Source organism: Cajanus cajan, chromosome 1 (assembly GCF_000230855.2).
Source record: "Cajanus cajan strain Asha chromosome 1, NIPB_CcT2T_4, whole genome shotgun sequence".
Lineage (NCBI taxonomy): Eukaryota > Viridiplantae > Streptophyta > Magnoliopsida > Fabales > Fabaceae > Cajanus > Cajanus cajan.
The window spans coordinates 6,851,402-6,871,910 of NC_138517.1; the positions used below are offsets into that span (position 1 = coordinate 6,851,402).

General features: G+C 31.8%; 3 protein-coding genes across 3 annotated transcripts; 1 reads left to right on the forward strand and 2 right to left on the reverse strand.

Moving 5' to 3' along the window:
• The first annotated feature begins 1,696 nt into the window (after window positions 1-1,696).
• Window positions 1,697-4,360, forward strand: LOC145956765 (uncharacterized). Its single transcript, XM_083072442.1, has 5 exons — window positions 1,697-1,929; window positions 2,158-2,684; window positions 2,772-2,890; window positions 3,005-3,148; window positions 4,304-4,360. The coding sequence occupies exons 1-5, from the start codon at window positions 1,697-1,699 to the stop codon at window positions 4,358-4,360; spliced, it is 1,080 nt and encodes a 359-aa protein (XP_082928568.1).
• Window positions 4,361-6,950: 2,590 nt separating this feature from the next.
• LOC109790691 (putative zinc finger A20 and AN1 domain-containing stress-associated protein 8) lies at window positions 6,951-7,695 on the reverse strand. The gene has a single exon (XM_020349887.2). The coding sequence runs from the start codon at window positions 7,609-7,611 to the stop codon at window positions 7,162-7,164; it is 450 nt and encodes a 149-aa protein (XP_020205476.2). The 5' UTR covers window positions 7,612-7,695; the 3' UTR covers window positions 6,951-7,161.
• A 6,588-nt stretch (window positions 7,696-14,283) lies between these two features.
• On the reverse strand, window positions 14,284-16,981 carry LOC109794444 (ENTH/ANTH/VHS superfamily protein). The gene has a single exon (XM_020353896.3). The coding sequence runs from the start codon at window positions 16,142-16,144 to the stop codon at window positions 14,615-14,617; it is 1,530 nt and encodes a 509-aa protein (XP_020209485.2). The 5' UTR covers window positions 16,145-16,981; the 3' UTR covers window positions 14,284-14,614.
• Window positions 16,982-20,509: the final 3,528 nt, after the last annotated feature.

Genomic DNA, 20,509 nt, shown 5'->3' on the forward strand with positions numbered 1-20,509 from the left:
TTATGGTTGCATGTTGAAAAAGATGATGCTTTTGAACTCTTTGATGAAAATGTGAACTATTGGATGGTTTGCATGTGGATTTCCTAGCTGTTTTTACAGATTTCTGAGGAGATTTTTGAACTTGGTGAGTTGTTGCTGGGTATCACGCCGGGCGCAGTTCTTCGTGCCAGGCACGTGACCACCAGAGGGCTCCATTTGGGCAAGCCCACCGGGCGCAAAGATGTGTGCGTCGGGCGAGCTTGAGAATATAAGCCTCTGGATGGCTCACGACGGGCATGGAGGGACAGTGCTGGGTGCGATATCAGTGGGTGACATATGTTTTGTGGTTCTGGTTTGGTGCCGAGCGTGACTTTATCTCGCCGGGCGTAGAGACTCCTTGGGAGTCTCTGCTAGAGGTGGTGTTGGGCACAATTTATATTGCTCCAGGCATGAGACCCTAGGGAGGTCTCTACTTTCTTGCGTCAAGTGCGGGATGAGCACGCCACGCTTGTGAGACCTTTTGAGGTCTCTGCCTCCTATCATGCCAGGCGCAATGGGAATTGCATCGAGCGTGCTGGTCCCTGGTGCTCTCTGGTTGTGCCACGCCAGGCGCGACCATGCGTGTGCCGGGCGCGGATGTGATGAGTACTTATAGGCTATTGTGTGTTGAATTTTGCTGAAATTGTTGATAGATGTGGTTATATGCTGAGCTGGGCTGTAAATGGTGAATATTGTTGTAGTGTTAGATTATAATTGCTGAATTAGGGTGCTAAGACGTAGTTGATGTAAATTGTTGTGCTGTAAGATGTTTAGTTGTGCTATGTTGTGCTTGAGCTGTGTTAGCTGGGCTGTGAGTTGTTTGGTTGTGTTGTTTAATGCTGAGTTGTATGTTGTTATTGTCGTTATGCGGTGCTATTATTGTCGCTATGCGGTGCTGTTATTGCCGCTATGCGGTGCTGTTATTGCCACTATGTGGTGCTGTTATTGCAGCTATGTGGTGCTGTTAATGCTGCTATGCAGTGCTGTTATTGCCGCTATGCAGTGCTGTTATTGCTGAATGTTGTGGTATATTATGGGATAATGTTGTTAAGCTGGCTGATATACTGATAGTTGTAGCTATTTATCATTCATATTTTTATATATGCATGTTGATTCTTTTCACTAGCTTACCCTTTGTTGTCTCCATGTGATTTGGACTGCGATGATCATACTATGTATGGGAGCAGAACAGGGTTAGGCTGGTGGGCTGAAGAGAGTCTGTAGCTGGCAGATGGCGATTGAGTTTGTACTTGTATTTTGCTACTTAATTTAACATTGGTGGATGTATTTTGTACACTCTGACTCTAGCCAGATTGGGACCTTGTATGTATATATATTCTAGACACTATATGTATATACTTGTTCCTTTCTGTGTGGTGATTCTGGTGTATTATGTTGTGTGTAGTGACCAGTTGGGTCGTTACACTTTAGTGGTATTAGAGCAGTTCGAGTCTAGTGGACACTCTTTGGGGGTGGTTCCTTTAGACTTTTGTTGTGCTGAACTCTATGCTGTGCTGATTTCCTTGTTGTTTGTTGTGTTGTTGATTGTTGTTTGGTTTAGTTGTTGTCTACTAAAGATGTTGTTACTTTTGTAGACAATAGAACCAATGAGCAGATAGCCCATGCCATGGAGATGATGGTTATGGCTATGCAACAGCAAAATGCTTATTTTGCTAGGATGGACGCTGATAGAGCTGCAACTGGTGCAACAAGGCCCGTGGGGTCACAGGAGAGTCGGGATCTTGCTGAGTTCCGGAAATGCCATCCTCCACAGTTCAAGGGAGATGTAGACCCAGAGGTAGCTGACCACTGGATCTGTGAGCTAGAGAAGATCTTCACTGTGTTGGGATGTTCTCAGGAGAGGAGGCTGGCATATGCTGTCTACATGCTAGTAAGAGAGGTTGAGCATTGGTGGAGGGGTACTCACCATATGCTTACTGCTAGAGGAGTAGCTGTTGACTAGAAGTGCTTCAGGAGAGTGTTCTTGGAGAAGTACTTCCCAGAGAGCGTGAGACACGCCAAGGAAGCTGAGTTCATGCGGTTGCACCAGAGAGGGATGACGGTATCTGAGTATGCAATGAGATTCGAGCTCCTGGCTTGTTTCTATTCGCAAGCTATTTTTTAGGCTTGAAAATGCAGGAAGTTTACTGAGGATCTAAAGCAAGAGCTGAAGAGGGTGGTGGTGCCTATGACTATCACCGAGTTTCTGGCCTTAATTGAGAAGGCGAAGGTTGTTGAGCGGTTAGAAGGTGGCAACTGTGTGACTAAGACTGCTAAGGGACCAACTGGGTCCAAAAGAGGAGGAAATCAGAGGAAGCCATATGATAGGCCCCAACCACAGCAAGGGGGTCCTGTCATTAGGCAACCTTCTGATGCTGCTAGAGGAGGGAGACAGGATGAAGGTGCCACTCTCAGATGTTACAGGTGTGCTAGGCTCTATTTTGTCAAGGATTGCCCACGCACGGAGAGTCATTGTTTCAAGTGCCATCAGATGGGTCATGAGTCGACCAACTGTCCCGCTAGGAACAAACCGGAGAGAGATGCTCAGAAGGGTGGTGTCCAGAGAGGTGATGCTCAGAGAGGTGACAGACCTACTACAGCTGGTAGAGTATTCGCTTTGACTGGGGTTGAAGCTTCTACTTCCTTAGATCTTGTGAAGGGGAAGGGTAGAGCTGCTGGTAAGGATGTGATGATTCTTTTCGACTCTGGTGCTTCTCATTCTTTTATATCTTATGCTTGTGTTGATATGCTAGGTGTGCCGGTGTGTGATTTGGGGTTGAGACTGCTAGTATCGACGCCCGCTTCTACTTTGGTAGTTGCTTCTAAGCTGTGTGCTGGTTGTCCGATTATTGTGAATGAGAAGGGGTATAAGGTGAACTTGATTTTTTTGCCTTTGGTGGACATTGACATAATCTTGGGGATGGATTGGTTGTCTGCCAATCGCATCCTTATAGATTGTGCCAATAAGAGGCTAATCTTTCCTCAGGTGGAGGATGAACTGTTGATTTCAGCTGGCCAAGCTAAATCATTGCTGAGAGATAGAGTAGAGTGCTATCTTCTGCTTGCTACCATGAGTGTGGAGACCGAAAGGGTCATTGCCGAGATTGATGTGGTGAGGGATTTTGCTGAGGTGTTCCCTGATGTGGTGCCTGGGTTGCCTCCTGTTAGGGAAATGGAGTTCAGCATTGACTTGGTTCTAGGTGCGGGGCCAGTGTCGGTGGCTCCCTATAGGATGGCTCCTGCTGAACTAATTGAGATGAAAGGTCAGTTGGAGAACCTATTGGAGAAGCAGTTGGTGCGGCCGAGTGTATCACCGTGGGGTGCTCCCGTGTTGTTGGTGAAGAAGAAAGATGGAGGTAGTCGACTGTGTGTTGATTACCGACAGTTGAACAAGTTGACCATTAAGAACAAATATCCACTTCCCCGGATAGATGACTTAATGGATCAACTAAGGGGAGCATCTGTATTTTCCAAGATTGACTTGAGGTCAGGTTATCATCAGATCAGGGTGAAGGAGGGTGACATACCGAAGACTACTTTCAGCACTAGGTATGGTCACTATGAGTATGTTCTGATGCCATTTGGTGTGACCAACGCCCCTGCAGTGTTCATGGATTACATGAACAGGATCTTCTGGCCCTTCTTGGATAAATTTGTGGTGGTGTTTATTGACAACATCCTAATTTATTCAAGGACCCTGGAGGAGCATGGAGAGCACTTGCGGTTGGTGCTGGAGATTTTGAAGGCGAAGCAGTTGTACGCTAAGCTTTCAAAATGTGAGTTTTGGTTGGAGGAAGTGAAGTTCTTGGGACACGTGTTCTCAGTTGAGGGGATTGTTGTTGATCCGACTAAGGTGGAGTCAGTGTTGCAGTGGAAGCGTCCAAGAACTGTCACTGATATTTGGAGTTTTGTGGGTCTAGCGGGTTACTATCGAAGGTTCATTGAGGGATTCTCCAAGATAGTAGCGCCTCTAACCTAGTTTACAAGGAAGGAGCAACCGTTCATTTGGACAGATGCTTGTGAGCGGAGTTATCTTATGAAACCAAACTTATTAGATTGAAAGATTAAAACTTAAATTTATGTATATTTTTTGACAAAAAATGTGGGATAAAATAGTATTGCAAATTTATTGCGATTCTATTGCAGAAATTGTGAGTCGTTGCGATTACGGACAAAACCTTGTTTCTACCACAAAATGATAATTCTCTCATGACTTGTGTTGATATTGAAATATTCTCTAGAGGCATTACCTAAATGGCATTTGTGTTTTTAACATTAATTTTAGCTAATATCGTTGTCCATTCTACTGCTTGCAGTTTGCCTCTATGATGGTGGAAGATAGTAATGGAAAGACATTTCCTCTCCAAATGCTTTTATTATTTAGCAATGCTATTTTTCGGATTCAATATTATGTTGGAAAAAGGCTACAATCAAGTCCGAGACAATTAGCAGGGAAACAGATTTTCTAAAATGAGATGCATAAGTCTTTAGACACACACTACTAGAATTTCTCTTATTATATGCGACTTTTCCTGCAAATTTTTCATAAAAATTTGCAGGAAACGTTGTTCCTACAAATTTTTCTACAAAATTTTATCTACAGGTAATATCTTCGTGGATAATATATTTTTGTGAATTTTAAAATTCGCAGGAAATTCTCCTGCGAAATTTCTTGCGAAAAAAATTCGTAAGAAAGTTTCTTGCAAAAAAAAATTGCAGGAAAGTTTCCTGCAAAAAAAAATTGCAGGAAAGTTTCCTGCGAATTTTTTTGCAAGAATATTTTTTATGAAAAAATTAAAGAAATTACTATAAATTCTAACAATAATTTTTTAACTTTCAAATGCTTACAAGGAATTCATCCGAAGCATTTATTTCCATGCCTCCAACATTTGATACATAATCTTTTAAATTCTAAGATTGTAAATTATAAGCCTAATACTCAAACATACAAATTAACTTATAAGGTAGGTGTTGCCCCAACTTATATACTCTTTAATTGCTTATTTTCAATCGATTTAGAACTTGAAGTTTTTTTTTAAATATTAAACTTATAAATTTAAATATTTTTTTTATTTTCCCTGCGGATTAAAATTTGCAGGAAAATCTGCAGGAAAAGTTACCTGCAAAATTTTTCTACCATTTAGTAAACATTACTTGCGAATTTATTTTTACAAGAAAATATGCAATAAACAAAATAAATTTCTTATAATATTTTCTGTAAATTTTTACCATGGAAAAAAATTTATATGATTATCAAAATTATAGCAAAATTTGTAAGAAATATCTGTAAATTATTTTTCGTAAATAAATTCGCAAAAAAATTTTGCAAATTTTTTTTTACAGGAAAATTCGCAAAAAATTTCTGCGAATATTTTTTTGCAAGAAAATTCGCAAAAAAACTCTGCAAATATTTTTTTACAGAAAAATTCACAAAAAAATGACACTTTTCTAGTAGTGACATAACCTTGTAATTAATAAATTATACAATCAATTGATACGTGTTTGACTTTATAATTATTAATGTTAAATTTAATTTAATTCACTAAATGAGATTTTAAAGATTAATTTGAGAGTCAATTTAAGATTGATTAAAAATAAAATTGAGAAATAAAAAACAAGAGTAAAAGAGTTTTTAAGGTAGCTTATTATAAAAGAAATTTTCAATATTAAAGATTCGTTCATTGAATTCCTATTTATTCAAATGTTTTAACCAATATTCGATCGTTCTATTTGAAGGTAAATTAATCTAAAGAATTTGTTGTTCTCTCTCAATATTTAGGTTAACTTTTCAATACCTCTCTAAATATTTGAAATTATAAAAAAAAGAAAAGATAATTAATTATTTTACATATGTAAATTGTAAAGAATTCAAATCAAGAGAAGAGTAAGAATAAACAATTAAATAATTCATAAAAAATTAAGGTTCTCAAGTGTTAAACATAACAATTTATGTCTTATCACATATTTCAACTAAAAAATCTTTTACAATATATGTGAGCAGTTTAAATAATTTGATCATATCGAACTAACTTAACAACACGATCATCTTTTTTATTTGTTAGATCAATGACAAATTTATATGTCAATCTATAATATAACATAATTTCTCGAATTTTGTTATTTAAACTAGAAAAGTCCAATATTTCTGTCAAAAATGAAACAACTTAGATATGTACCTACCACAACATTACTCCTCAATTTCATACCGTAATCAAATTTTGGTCGCTTTTAACCCGTATGACTCGAATTAATCTCGATACGATATTCTCTAATTAGTCTCCCTCTCTACTCTATTCTTTGTTATTTATTCTATAATTTAATTATGTAAATTTTATATAAATTAAAAAAATTATTGAGGCAAAGACAAATACTTCAAGTTTATGAAGTACCCATCCTAAAAATATTTATATTTTAAGATATATAGAATATTTACAAATACTTCTAGTTTATTGAGGTAAAAGACTAATTTCATCAATAATTAGGAATGATAATAGGGTAGGGCAATTAGTAGTCCCCATCTCCCATCACCTTTAGTGTTAGTATTTAAATATTCATGGATATTTTATATATTCGTGGATATTTATGTGTATCTGTAAATTTTTTATAAAATATAAAATTTTAAATAAAAAAAGTACAAAGTAAAATAAAATTAAAAATTAATAATTTTATAACATATATTTATACTAATAGTAAGTAATTAGGATGCATATATATATAATATACAAATAAATTAAACAAAATTAATTTATAAAATTAAGATTTATTATTTTATCTTTGTCTTATTATTGAGCAAGTATTCATTTACTTATCATTTAAAATTTATGATAAATTTTATTTGTAAATATCTTCTACATATTTTTTTATCATCCCAATTTATAAAACTTTAATTATCGTTAATTTTAAAAAAATAAATAAATAAATAAATTGAACACAAAATTTTCCACCAAATACAATGTTCTCACAATACGTGAGTGCATGTATGACGCTACCCACTGCTTCAATCCATCAAATTATGAGAATATTTTTCTTTTGTTAGAAAGGAAGCAATGTTAATAACAAACAATGAGTAAGAAATTCATAATGAATAGCAACATTTACAATTCATGATATGATACGTTGATATATAATTCCTATATACCAATCCTAAATTCTATCTTCTAACTTATCACCCTTGCACAGTGGATTTTGTTTAATCAAAGCCTGACGAGCAATTTGCTTGAAATCAACTTTGCATGCATGGTGTTCTGGGTATCTATGTCTTCCACAAAACACATCCCCACAACGACACTCGAACCCTATTAGTCCAACCTTTTTGTTGCAGCTCTTGCACCTCTTTTTCTTCTCACTCATGCTTCCATCTTCCGTTAGACAAACATTAGCCACACCCTCACTCATAGATTCTTCAGAACAATCACACGGTTTACGACAACTAAATGAATGATCAAGAACAATAACTTTCTCATTCAACTTCTTGTCATCCTTTGATTTGATCAATTTTCCTTTGAGATAATCTCCGTAACACTTTGAACAAAGGTTCTTGTTGGCAGCAGAACAGTAGAAGCCACAGCCATTAGCACAAAGTGGTGGATCCATGTTGTTTGGCTTAAGGAGAAAACGTAGAAATTAATGATCTCGATGTCAGCTGGAAAATTTGGAGCAATTAAACAAGAAGCGTTCCCTTAACGAAATACTTGAGGATGAAGGATATTTATAACCCAATTAACGATAATAAAATCGTAGATAAATCTTAATAATTTAAGGAAAGATATGTATTTATATTATTTTAATTAATTTATCATAATCTATTCTGCACTAAAGAAAATCAAGGCCTTGAACTTGTTATACAATGAAATCACAATGAAATCGACAGATCAACTTATCATAATAAAATTAAATTCATACTTTCAACTTATTTGCCTCAACACAAATATCCTAAAAGAAATTCTACGGTACCAACTATAAGTGGGGTACCAAAACAGTTATTTTATTTTTATTTTTTTTTGTTGTACTTACTTATTTTATTTTTATTTTAACTTAATATTTTAATAATTTATCTGTATAAATTTTTTTTATATCTTTATATTATTTTTATATTTTTTAATTTATATCTTAATGTAGCATCTATTATAATTAAAAAGTTTAATATTAATATTTTGTTAATATGTTTTAGTTTTTCTTTGATGATAATTTTTTTTTGAATTTATAGTATAAATTAATTTTTCAGTTATATTATCTGTTTTTTTTTATTTTAATGTTTTTATAATATTAATATAATTTTTTGTTTTAATTTTTTAATTTTGTTACATATAAACAAAATTTGTTATAAAAATTGACCTTTTGATTAATTTTTTTTGAATTAGTCTTTTTGATTGATTCATCTTATACAAATTTTTAATCTAAAATTTATGTTATTTTAAATTTATTTTTTAAAATTTATTTATTCACATAATTTAATGTACCAAAACCTTTCAATTTTCATGAGTATCATACTAACTCCCCTATATGGAAGGAATTAAGTACTGTTGGATTAATAAGTATTAGGAGGCCAAAGTTAGAAACTCCGAATTTCGGTAGGGGAAATCTTAAGTTTTGTAGAAATCTTAGATTCGAAATATTGATTTATCATGTTTGATGTCTATTTTATATATAAAAAAATTTCTTTAGAAAGTTTTTTTTTAATAATCAGTTTTATCTATTTTTCTAAAATATATATATATATATATATATATATATATATATATATTTTCATAACGGTGATGAGAATCTTACTTTCCCAATTTAGTAGTAAAATTTTAATTATATAAAAAAATATTATTTTTAAAATAGAAAATATATAATTTGTAACATTTTAAATATTCTAAAATTATTGATATTTTAATTAAATAAATAGTTTTTATAGTTATATTAAAGATTTTTTTAAAATGATTATGATTGTTTTTGTTAATTAAAGAAAGATTTGTGAAATTACTTGATATATTAATTATTAAAGATATAAATATATTTTATTTGTTTTAATGTATTTTGATTAGATAGTATTGATTTGATTATTTTAAAGGTTTTATAGATAAGAATGTTTTAAGATAGAAAAATAAAGATTTCAAAATTATAATATTTGAATAGATATTATCTTATGTATTTGAAGGAAAATAAAGATTTCAAAATTATATTATTTGAATAGATATTATCTTATGTATTTGAAGGAAAATAAAGATTTCAAAATTATATTATTTGAAGAGATATTATCTTATGTGTTTCAAGGAAAATAAAGATATTGAAATTATTTATTTGAAGAGATATTATCTTATATATTTATATATATAATTTTGAATTAATTAATTGGATAATATTATATTTTGAGTGATATTTTGAAATAATAATAGTTATTATTTTCTTATTTTTAAAATAATAAGAAATAATTAATTGGACTTTTGTCGATGAATGAGTTAGGGTTAATGTTTTTATATAAATACGTAAGATTAGAGTTGTCTAAAAAACACTTTTAATGCGTGCCTTATGATCTAGAGGATGAAAAATTGAAGACAACCTTGGAGACTATCAAAGGCAATCTTGGAGACTTGAATAAAGAGTTTGACATCCATTAAGATAAAGAGGAGTGAGAATCTCGCTTCGAGTGTGGGTTATGTATTGGATAGTCGAATTAACCCTTAATCTTGTTGTTTGTGAATGAATTCATGAGGAATTAAATCCAAAACTTGTTTGTGATTGAAATATGTATTTGTTGTTCCCTTGTGTTATGATTATGTTGTTATGCTATCTATGATATTGTCTCTGATTGTAAATATATGAGTGTCTGTGGATTCTCAAGAGAATCCTAAGAATTAATACAAAGCAAATTATTAGAGAAACAAATATGAATAGGAAACCTATAGACTAGAATGAAACAATTATGCATTAGATCCCCTTAATATGATATAAATTAGTAGTGTTGTAATTATAAGTGTATCATTCCTAATTCATAAGTTCTATAGAAAAAAACTTGACAATACCACGTCAAGCACTACCTTGTGCCTACAACTGAATTGTATGTAGTTGATTAATGTATGTGAATAAATCTTAATAGGTGAACTATATGAACAACTAATTGATTATGATAAATGAAGTATGTCTGTTTAGGGATGTAGTATGGAAAATTAAAAATGTGTATGATGCTAATGTGAATCCTTGAAAATGTGATATATGTGTTATGTAACAAAAGTGCGAATAATGATGTGATTAAGTCTAAATATATCTTAAAAGTGTGAAAGTTTGGTTAAATTGCCTAGCAGGGATGTGAATAGTGTAATGTGAAATTGAGTATATGAGAAATGTGAATTTGATTAGTATGCCCATGCATAAAGTTTGTGACATGCATCATGTACATTATGTGTTTTTGTGATGGATACAATATGAAATACGCTGCTAGGAAATGCCCCCTCGTGTAAAAGTTTGGGAATCAATCCTCGGGGATAATTTGGTTAGGGAAGCCTCAGTCTCGCCCATTGTATGCATGGGGTGGATCTTATGTGACTCAACTATACCAGCAAAACCCTAGGTGTTTATCCTTCTATTGTAGAGTGTTGTGATGGTTTGACCTGACATGTATTCCTAGACTACTCAGCCTTTGGGTAAAGATAAAGTGATTTTACTAGCGTCACATGCTTGTAGTTTAGGATAGTCTTGTCCTTGTATAAATATAACATATCCATTGTGTTTGAACTAGACTTTAATATGTAAAGAGATGTGATGTAATAGAATGTGACTAAATGATTATTGCTTTGATTGCTAAAATGTTATAGATATATAGAATAATTGTTGATGAATTATATGTATGTTTTATAGTATGTTATTGTATGTGTGTGGTTACGTGATCATTTCCTATACCGGTAGCCAAAGAGATATTTTTCACTCCCCTTTTCTTTTTTGGTGTTTTGTTTTGTTATGTATGTGTGGATGAATTTGATTATGGTAATGGAGATGTGTAAGCCTTTTTGCTGGGATCGCTATGATAAGAGGTAACATTAGTGTTTTAGATAAGGACTATTTCGTTTCATTGCTGTACTAGAACTTTATTTTATTTTCTTAAGAAAATATTTTCGCAATAGTTGTTATTCATTATAATTGTTTTACTTCTAGTCTTGTTATTTGAAGTTGTGAATGTGGTACCTTTTACCCACAGTTTCAATTATTAAATGAAGTATTTTTTTTAGATTATTATTTTATAATATTGAATTTGTCCATAAAGGGTAGAGGATGTCACATAATCGAGTTGTATCTTCCAAAGTATCTCTCTGGCTCTCTTTTACTCTTTCCTTCTATTTTTCTCTCCCTTTATTTCTCTCTCTATCTTTTTCCCTTTCTCCCTCTCTCTTGCTCTCTCTCCCTCTCTCCCTCCTTCTCTTTTTCTCTCCCCTATCTCTAATTTATATTTCTCTTTCTTATATCTTGTTATTTTCTTGACTTGCTAATTTTAATAATATTATCAAAGTGTATTTTGCTTCTATAGTTTAATGGTATTTGATAATATTTTTTTTATTTTTGGTATAAAAAACTTTTTTATTTTTTAAATAAAATAAAATAATATAATTTGATCCTTAATTATAAGGTAACATTTTTCTATGTTTATTTCTTTTGTTGAATTCTTATTGTAGAGAAAAGAAAGACACTAAAAAAGGGTTGAATAATGTCAATCAAAAACTTACGTGTTTTGAAACAACAAAGTAGTATCATTATAGTTAGGAGTGCATACGAAAATATAAGAATATAAACAAGATATTTTTATACTGATTCATCTCAACCACCAAGATTATGCGTTCAGTTTTGATCTAATGAGATCAAGTTTCACTATCTTATACAAAGATATAAATATTCTTTTCCCAAGCTACTTTTGGCTCAAACCAAAGTATTTTTTTACTTGCCTCTTCAAGCAACTACCTAAGGATTCTTTTAACACAAAGTCTTTCTAGAATTCAACAACTAAATATTCTTTTAAAAGCAAGTCTCTCCAAGCTCAAAACAATAACACTAAATTATAGTTGGGTAAGATAACAATGTCCCGTCTTATTTTCAAGATGTGATACAACTAGTATAATACAAGGTTGATTTATAGAAAGAATGAATATTAATATGTTCAATAAAAATTGTTCCTCTTCTTTTTGAATCATCATGCTTCCTTATATAGGTGGTTCAATGAAGATAACCATTGTGAATCCTTAAACATTTCTCACAGGTTTGTTTTGTATGTCTTCATCTTTGTTCCTTATGGAGAGAAATTTTCATTGGTATATTAAATATATTTTATCAAATCGTCACTTTTATTTGATTAATGAAATTATATATCACCTTTTAAGTACCAAATGAACGGAATCATGTGTGTGTCAGGTAAGAGTAGTTTTGAACAACCTTATTTGGCATTTTCCATGATTTGGGGGATCAAGCATTCTTTTGTTTCTTTTAGTTGAATGTGAGCATTGTAGAAACTTTTTGATTCAATTTGTTAAGAAATCATATAGATGTAAGTGATTATGTAAACATCATAAAGGATATGAAATCAAAACATGTCTTTCATATTAAGTAATTCGTTTGGCTAGATAACTTAATCATCTTAGTGCTTTATTTGCAAAAATTTTCTCTAAAAAACATTTGATTTTTGACATTAAAACTTGAAATCCTAAGGAGTCTAAGATCATCTTTTGACCTAACACTTATTTAAATAACTTTAACTACAAATTATAAACTTTTTAAAATAATTTAAGTTTTATTAATTGCAAATACTATTATATATAATTTGTTTATATATGTAATCAATTTTTTATTATCATCAAATAGTAATTAGATCATTAAAAAAAGTTTAATGTCATATTTGTAATAATATTTGAATAAATAAATATATCTAACGAGATTATTTTAATAAAAGATATTTTTGTGAAAAATATCTATATACGTACAATTGCAATCAAACATGAAAAAATTTTAATTTCTAGGAAATATGTATAAATATTCTCAGGGAATTTCATAAGTAACCAAACATATTTTAATTATTTCTAAAAATCGTGGTTTCCAAAATTTGTAAGTCCCATGAATCATTATTTTCGTGTATGAAAAAATGTCCCCTTAGAATAAACATATTAATAAATGAAGTTCATAAAATTTCTTTAAAATTTTATTTAAGTAAATAAATATTAAGAAATTTTAAAATTATTTCAGTACATCTAGATATCCAACTAAATATATGTAATATAAGTTAATATGAGTCATCATAATCACTATCATCATTTTGTTATTGTCCTTGCGACCATCTTTATTGTCACATGGCTTTGAACTTATGTAATGGAGTATAAATTAATTTTCAAATTTTGCAAAATTTTGTACACTTCATTAAAATAATAAGAACTTTTACTTTAACAATTAAATCACTAAAATTTATTACAGATTATGAGTTATTAGTGGTATATCCCTACCAAAAATTACTCTTAACTAAGTGAATCCCTCCCCTATCCAAATATGTATAAGTTTTATATTAGGTGAAAATTAAAATTTTCTATCCAAATTAAGAATTAAAAATAATTAAATTTATTTTTCCGATAAAACAAATGGAAATTTACATTTTTATTTAAATTTCATGAATTTCAATTTTAAAAAAATTTCAAATTTTAGTATCCAAATATAACCGTAGTTCCTTAATTATGAAATGCGATATTTAGTTCCTCAACCAAAGTTTTCATCATCAATTTTCTCAAAATTTCATAATAAAAAAATAATTTTGATGTCACTTTTCATAATTAGGGAATTATAGTTTTTATTGTTTTCTATATTTTTTAAAGTAAAAATAATAGATAAGGGATGACATTTCATGACTACGAGGGAGAGAGCTAATAACATGTTGGAGATCCTTTGATCAAATGCCACTGTCCACTTAGTAGTTAGTCATGCTCAATTTGATTTAAACCTTCACTTGTGGAACTAGGATTAGTAGAAGCCCACAAGAGGTCTGAATTCAAGAGATTTTCTTGAATAGGTATGTCCACCAAAATAAAATTTTATGATTGTAGGAGATATCAAACTTGTATCATGAGGACCACAAACTCAAACCAAATCTTGTACCATTTGTGCCCGTTGTCTTCTATACTGGAGGACTATAGTTTTTACTTTTAATAAAATGGTTATTCTTTGCACCAGAATAATCACATACAATATAATTATATATCTGTTATAAAGAGAAAGAAATTAAACCGTAGCTTTGAACACAAAAATTAACACCAAAGTATATGACCCACAAAAGATGACAATAATAATTTCCTTTCTCTAATCACCCAAAACATTGTACCTACAGAAAACAATTAAACTATGAAAATAATATTACACATAGCTGAAAACAACCTATTCTATTTTAGCACTCTTCCAAACATTTTTGCCCCATGTTTCTTACAGTAGCATTTACTCACATGTTACAGTTGTTTATGAAGTATGCAGAAGCTATAGCACCATATACTTTTCCATCATAATATGGTGTAAAACAGGGAAATGATTCAGATTCACAGTATTATTTAGTTTACCAAAACCATTGAAGAACTCAACCAACTTTGTTGATTAAGCAGCCTCATGCCTTTGAAGACATGCTTGTTTGAATACTAGATGAAAATGGATTCAGGAACACACTAGGCCTACCATATTCACTTTTTATTTCCTCAACACCTCCAAGCTTTTGCTGTGCTGGAAGAACCTGTGATTCATTGGGAACTTCATCTTCAAACACCACCCAAACCATGCTTATTTTAGTCTCTAGTGTCCAATGAAAAAGAGTTGGTGTTGGTGTTGGTGACAAATTTACATCAATTTTCTCTTCAATATTCCTTTTGCTTTCTTCTGCTGCCACTGATAGTTCCATCTCTTTTGATTTTGTAAAGTGGCCTGAAATTGGAGGTGGCCTTGAGATGCTAGATAGAGAGACATGTGAACCTGCAAGTTCACTTTGTGGACTACCAAATTGCTCCAATGCCACTACATGATTCATGCTGATTATCTGAACAGAAGGGTAATCCAAGTTCTTGTTTTCAACCACTTGTTTGCAACTTTCATACAGATCATGAAGCCCTTGACTCTGCAGAGAAGCTTTCTTGAGTATCTCACATGCTAGTCCTCTGGCTGATGCTGTTAGATCAAAAAACATGTTGACAAGAGCAGCAATGCTTTCAGAGAATGTCATGTAAACTTGGAAGCTTTCCCTCAAGGTGTTGCTCATAGCAGCCTGAGCCAAGCTATGATCTGAGCACAAAACATCATGTGGTGAGCATTCCAACACCTTATCAATAAGCACTTGGCATTTTGGTAATGTTCTGAATGCCATATCAATAGATTTCTCATCATAGCGCCTAAACTCTAACCCTTTGGACATCACAGGCTCAAGTTTGCCTGCTTGGTTGATGAGCCAACTCATTCTCTCTTCAAGATATGCTGCATACTTGTGTAAGAAACCAACTGAAGGGTCAGAACTCCTTGTGAAGCACCTTGTACTAATTTGTAGGTGACCTGAGACGTGTGCCTTGCATAGCTCTTGTTCAAAGGACCTGTTTCCCCCTCTAAGGAGGCGATGGATCAAGACAAGGGTTTTAAGGGCCACAACATGATCCTTAGTCTTGCCTAGGCGGCGCGAAATCCTTTCGGCAAGGAAGGGGATAGATCCTGGAGAATTTGACACGAGGAAGAGGATTTCATGCATGTATCTGTCATCAATGGTGCCATTGTCATGGCCTGTGGCACGCAGCACTGCAATCTCTATGTTGGAAAAGCCATCATGGTGGTAATGGTACATCATGGCCTTGCCAATTGAGGCATGATCTTTCATTGAGCCAAGGGCTAATCGAAGCTTGCCTTGTATATCCACACCCATTGTTATTCTTCTTCCTTTTGAGAAAAGGAGAAGGACTTGTGCAATGTTGCTAGGGAGAATAATGGCACAATTTGATGTGTAGAGGTAAGAAGTTGGAGGTGTAGACACATATAAAGGTGGGTGGGGAGAGGAGTGAGAGAAAAAGTGTGGCCTTAAAAATTTGGAAGCAGTACAAATTGCAGAATCAAATCTTTCATATTTTAAACACGGAATTGTAATGTGGACAAGAACATTCATCATATAAAATAGTTTTATTACTTTTTAGATTGTTGTGTGGGATGGCTTAGCAGTCTACAAACCCAACAACACTGCAATATCCTATTTTAGAAGGGCAATAATCCACGTGCAAAGTCAACGAGTATAATACAAAAGGAAGAGCTTCGTTTCTTTGTTGGCCCTCTTGAAGTGACAGAAATGCAAGCAAGATTAATGAAATTGCCAAATTTAATCTCCTAATCGTTCTTTTCATTTAAACACGATCATGTTAATGTAGTGAATTGAAGAGATTGATGTAAAATGATTGTTTGGTTAAAATTATGCAGCAATTATTTGAAACAATCTCTTGGGGTGGAATGTTTGCATAGCATAATTAAGAGTTTATCATACCTGCTTATAGGGTGTTTGGACTAGTGTTTTTAACCTATGCACACTCAATTTTTCTGGTCAAATCAAATAAAAACACTGAAGTAACATAATAGCTTTTGGTTTGACATAAATCAAATGTTTCAACATGTTGAACTAAACACACTAAGAGTCTATTCGGATACTAATTTAAGAGTTTTTAATAGTTTCTATAATGGAAAAACCTCTTTATTTTCAATAAAGAAACTCTAAAAAACTCTTTTAAGTTTGTATAACAAATTCTAAATATTCTAGGATTCAATAGGAAGGTTGCTACTTTGTGACCTGGAGGTCATAGGTTGTAGGAATAAGGCTAGGTACATCTACCCTCCTAAGCCTGTTACATTTGGATGCCTTTTTCTTATTATTTATCTTCGATGTTATGCACATGGCTGCTGTAAAGGAGATGCTATGTCATACATGCAAAAGTCATAAGCATTCTTGGGTTTGTTTTCCCCTTATTCCTAGTTGTATCTAGTTTTTACCTTTAAAAAGATATTTTACCTTCCCCTAGGTGTAGCCTTTTTCTCTCTGACCAAATTTCTTTTTCTTATAAAACTCATGTAGCAATTATTTATGGATAAGAACAAAGTAAATAATTAGCCACAGCACCAAAAGGCTTGTATAGGAGTTAATCAAAGGATAGTCATCAAGGCTTTCATTTGTTAAAGCTAAGATCCAATTGATTGCTATCAATATCATAATAACAAACATTGAATAATAAAGTTTGCCTTGGAAGGCTTTCAAGTTTTGGGGGTTTAGTGCATAATAGACTTTAATGTCATTTTAGAAGAGTCAACGAGGGAAAAAGTGGAGGATGGTGGAAGGTGGAAAAGAACCTTATTCTCTTGAGAATATGATTCTGCCGCATCTAACTCTCTTGCCATTCGCAACATACAAAATAATTTTGACTTTGAGAAATCTTTCTTCTCATCCACAGGTTTTCCATATAATCATGCAACTTTCATTTTGCTTTTGGTAGGGAAGTTGAAGCCCCACCCACTGGCACAGAGATCCAAAGGAGAAAAGTGTTGTTGCAATATTCTATTCTACCAATAATAATCCTATATGTTTGTGCCTCAAGGTACTGTAGTTTGGTCAGATCAGAATTTCAACATGAAGTAAAATCAAACACAACAAAAACCAAACGTTAAGTCAAAAGAGAGAAATTGATGACATTACTATTGATTGATTAGAGATGCATACTCATGGTAACACAAGAAATTATTAGGTGACCATAGATTATATGGCTCCTAATTAGTTTTTATATTAAACGTAATCAAATATTATTAATTTCGTTTGTAAATTAAAGAACTTAAATGCATATTATATATTAATTAACTAAAATTATGAATATTTTTGGCACTACTTAATAATTTCTCTAATCACATGACTTGAGAGTAACAATGTTATTTGCTAATGAACAACTACCAAAGTAATAGTAAAATAAAAACTATAGACATAAAAGGTAACATAAATGAAATTACATGGATTAAACCATGGTCGCGAAATCTGACCTTGGTGTGAGACTGATAGGTAAGTTTTCTATTTCACCAATTCAACGGGTGATCTGATGATTTGACAGCAAAAAAAACAGTTTAGGAAAAGGAAAACCAAAAACCAACATTTTTTACTATTTTAATCAAATATTGTTAGAAATATGACTAAATATTTTTAGGAGAATAAATTAATTTTTAATAAGAATCTTTTATTTATGTTTCAAATATTTAGATTTGATCTGTTTTGATTATTTTAATATTTGTTTCCTTGTTTTTAGAATAAGATAATATCAATATTTGATCTTGTATGATAATTTTTCTCTATAAATAAAGATCTTATGAATAAAATTAGATTATATTATTCTGATAAAAAATTATATCTTTCAAAATACAGATATAAAATAACTCAACATCGGTATCAGAGCTAAGGTTACAACATGTGAAGATGGAAGCAAAAATAAATTTTTCACAAATTTTTCCACCTATTTTTTATGGAGAAAGTTATGATCTTTAGGCGATGAGAATGGAGATATACCTAGAAGCTTTAGATCTCTAGGAAACTGTAGAAGAAGATTATAATGTTTCCACGTTATTAGACAATCCTACCATAGCCCAAATAAAAATTCACAAGGAAAGGAAAATCAAGAAGGCAAAGGCAAAAAGTTGTCTCTTTGCCTGTGTTTCACAAAATATTTTCACGAGGATCATGACTCTCAAATTGGCAAAAACAATTTGAGATTATTTAAAGGAAGAATATGTTGGAGATGAAAGGATTCAAAACATGCAAGTATTGAATTTAATGAGAGAATTTGAGTTACAAAGAATGAAGGAGACTGAGACAATCAAACAATACTCAAACAAACTGCTTGGTATTGCTAGGATTACAATTTCTTGATTCTAGAATTATTGAAAAAATTCTAGTAACTATACCTCAAAGATATGAAGCTTCAATAGCGGTCTTAAAGAACACAAAGAATCTGAGTAAGATCACTTCGGCAAAGGTGCTACGTGCATTGCAAGCATTAGAACAAAAGAGGCTTATGAGACAAGAAGGAACTGTGGAGGGTGTATATTTAGCCAAATAGAAGAACAACGGTGGCAAAAATAAGAAGTAATTGTTCTAAGAGAACAGTTAAAATAATAGCACTCAAAATTTTCTAACATGTCCTTATTGCAAAAGGACTAATCATCCACAACAGAGATGTTGGTGGAGAGCTAATTCAAAATGTAACAAGTGCAAACAATTAGGACTCCTAAAATATGTACCCAAATCTCATGAGCAACAAAAAGAAGCCAACATTGTTGAAGATTAACAAGAAGAGGAAGAAGAACAACTACTCTCAATGTCATGCTTTATGACCAAAAAATCTTCAAAAGTATGGATTATTGATAGTAGTTGTACAAACCATATGACTTATAACTGATAACTCTTCAAAGAACTCAACAGAACTGATACCTCTAAAGTCCAAATGGGGAATGGAGCAAGACTTTACAATAAAAGGCAAAGGAACAATTATTATTAAAAGTCATTCAGGTTTAAAATTAATATCTGATGTTTTATACGTTCTTGATATTAATCAAACTTTGTTGAGTGTTGCTCAGTTGTTGGGAAAAGGCAATAAAGTGTTATTTGAAGATAAAAATTGTGTGATTAAAGATATAAAAAAAAATAAAGAAGTATTTGATGTTCATATGAAAGGCGAGTTTTGCTTTAAATTTGGAGAAGGAGGAGTCAATTATAAATTAAGATACGAGTGAAGAGCACAAAGATGCATGTCTTCAAAACAAGTTTGATGATCAAGAGGAGAATGAAGATGATAAAAAACACCTTCAAAAGAGAAGTTTAGACAAATGCTAAAATGGTCTCACTCAATAAAGATTACAACAAAAATCACAAAAAGAAGAAACCAATCAGAAAGAGAAAAGGCAGGTTTTGAAATTCAAATTTGAATTAGGTGATAAAGATATTTAGTTAAGGAGAAGTGTTCGAAATATGTTTAAATATCTTTAGGAGAATAAATTAGTTTTTTATAAGAATCTTTTATTTATGTTTCATATATTTAGATTTAATTTGTTTTGATTATTTTAGGATTTGTTTCCTTGTTTTTAGAATAAGATAATATCAATATTTATTTTGTATACGATTTTTAGAGATCTAATGAATAAAATTAGATTATGCTCCTCTGATAAAAATTATATCTTTATAAAATACAAATATAAAATAACCCAACAAATATAAACTAATATATTTTCTTGAATCTTGATACATTGAATTTAGGATAATTGTTGGTTTACATAAACAAAATACCATAGACATTAAAAAATGAAATGGAGTCTTTGATAGTGAAGAAAAATAAGTGAGATATTAAAGAGGAAAAAAGTAAAATAGTCTTTAATTGGTTGGCCCGTAAAATAATGCATCATCATTAAACTTGTTTATTTTTTAAAGGAAAAGTTGGTGCAAAAATATTTTTTTTCTGGAAAG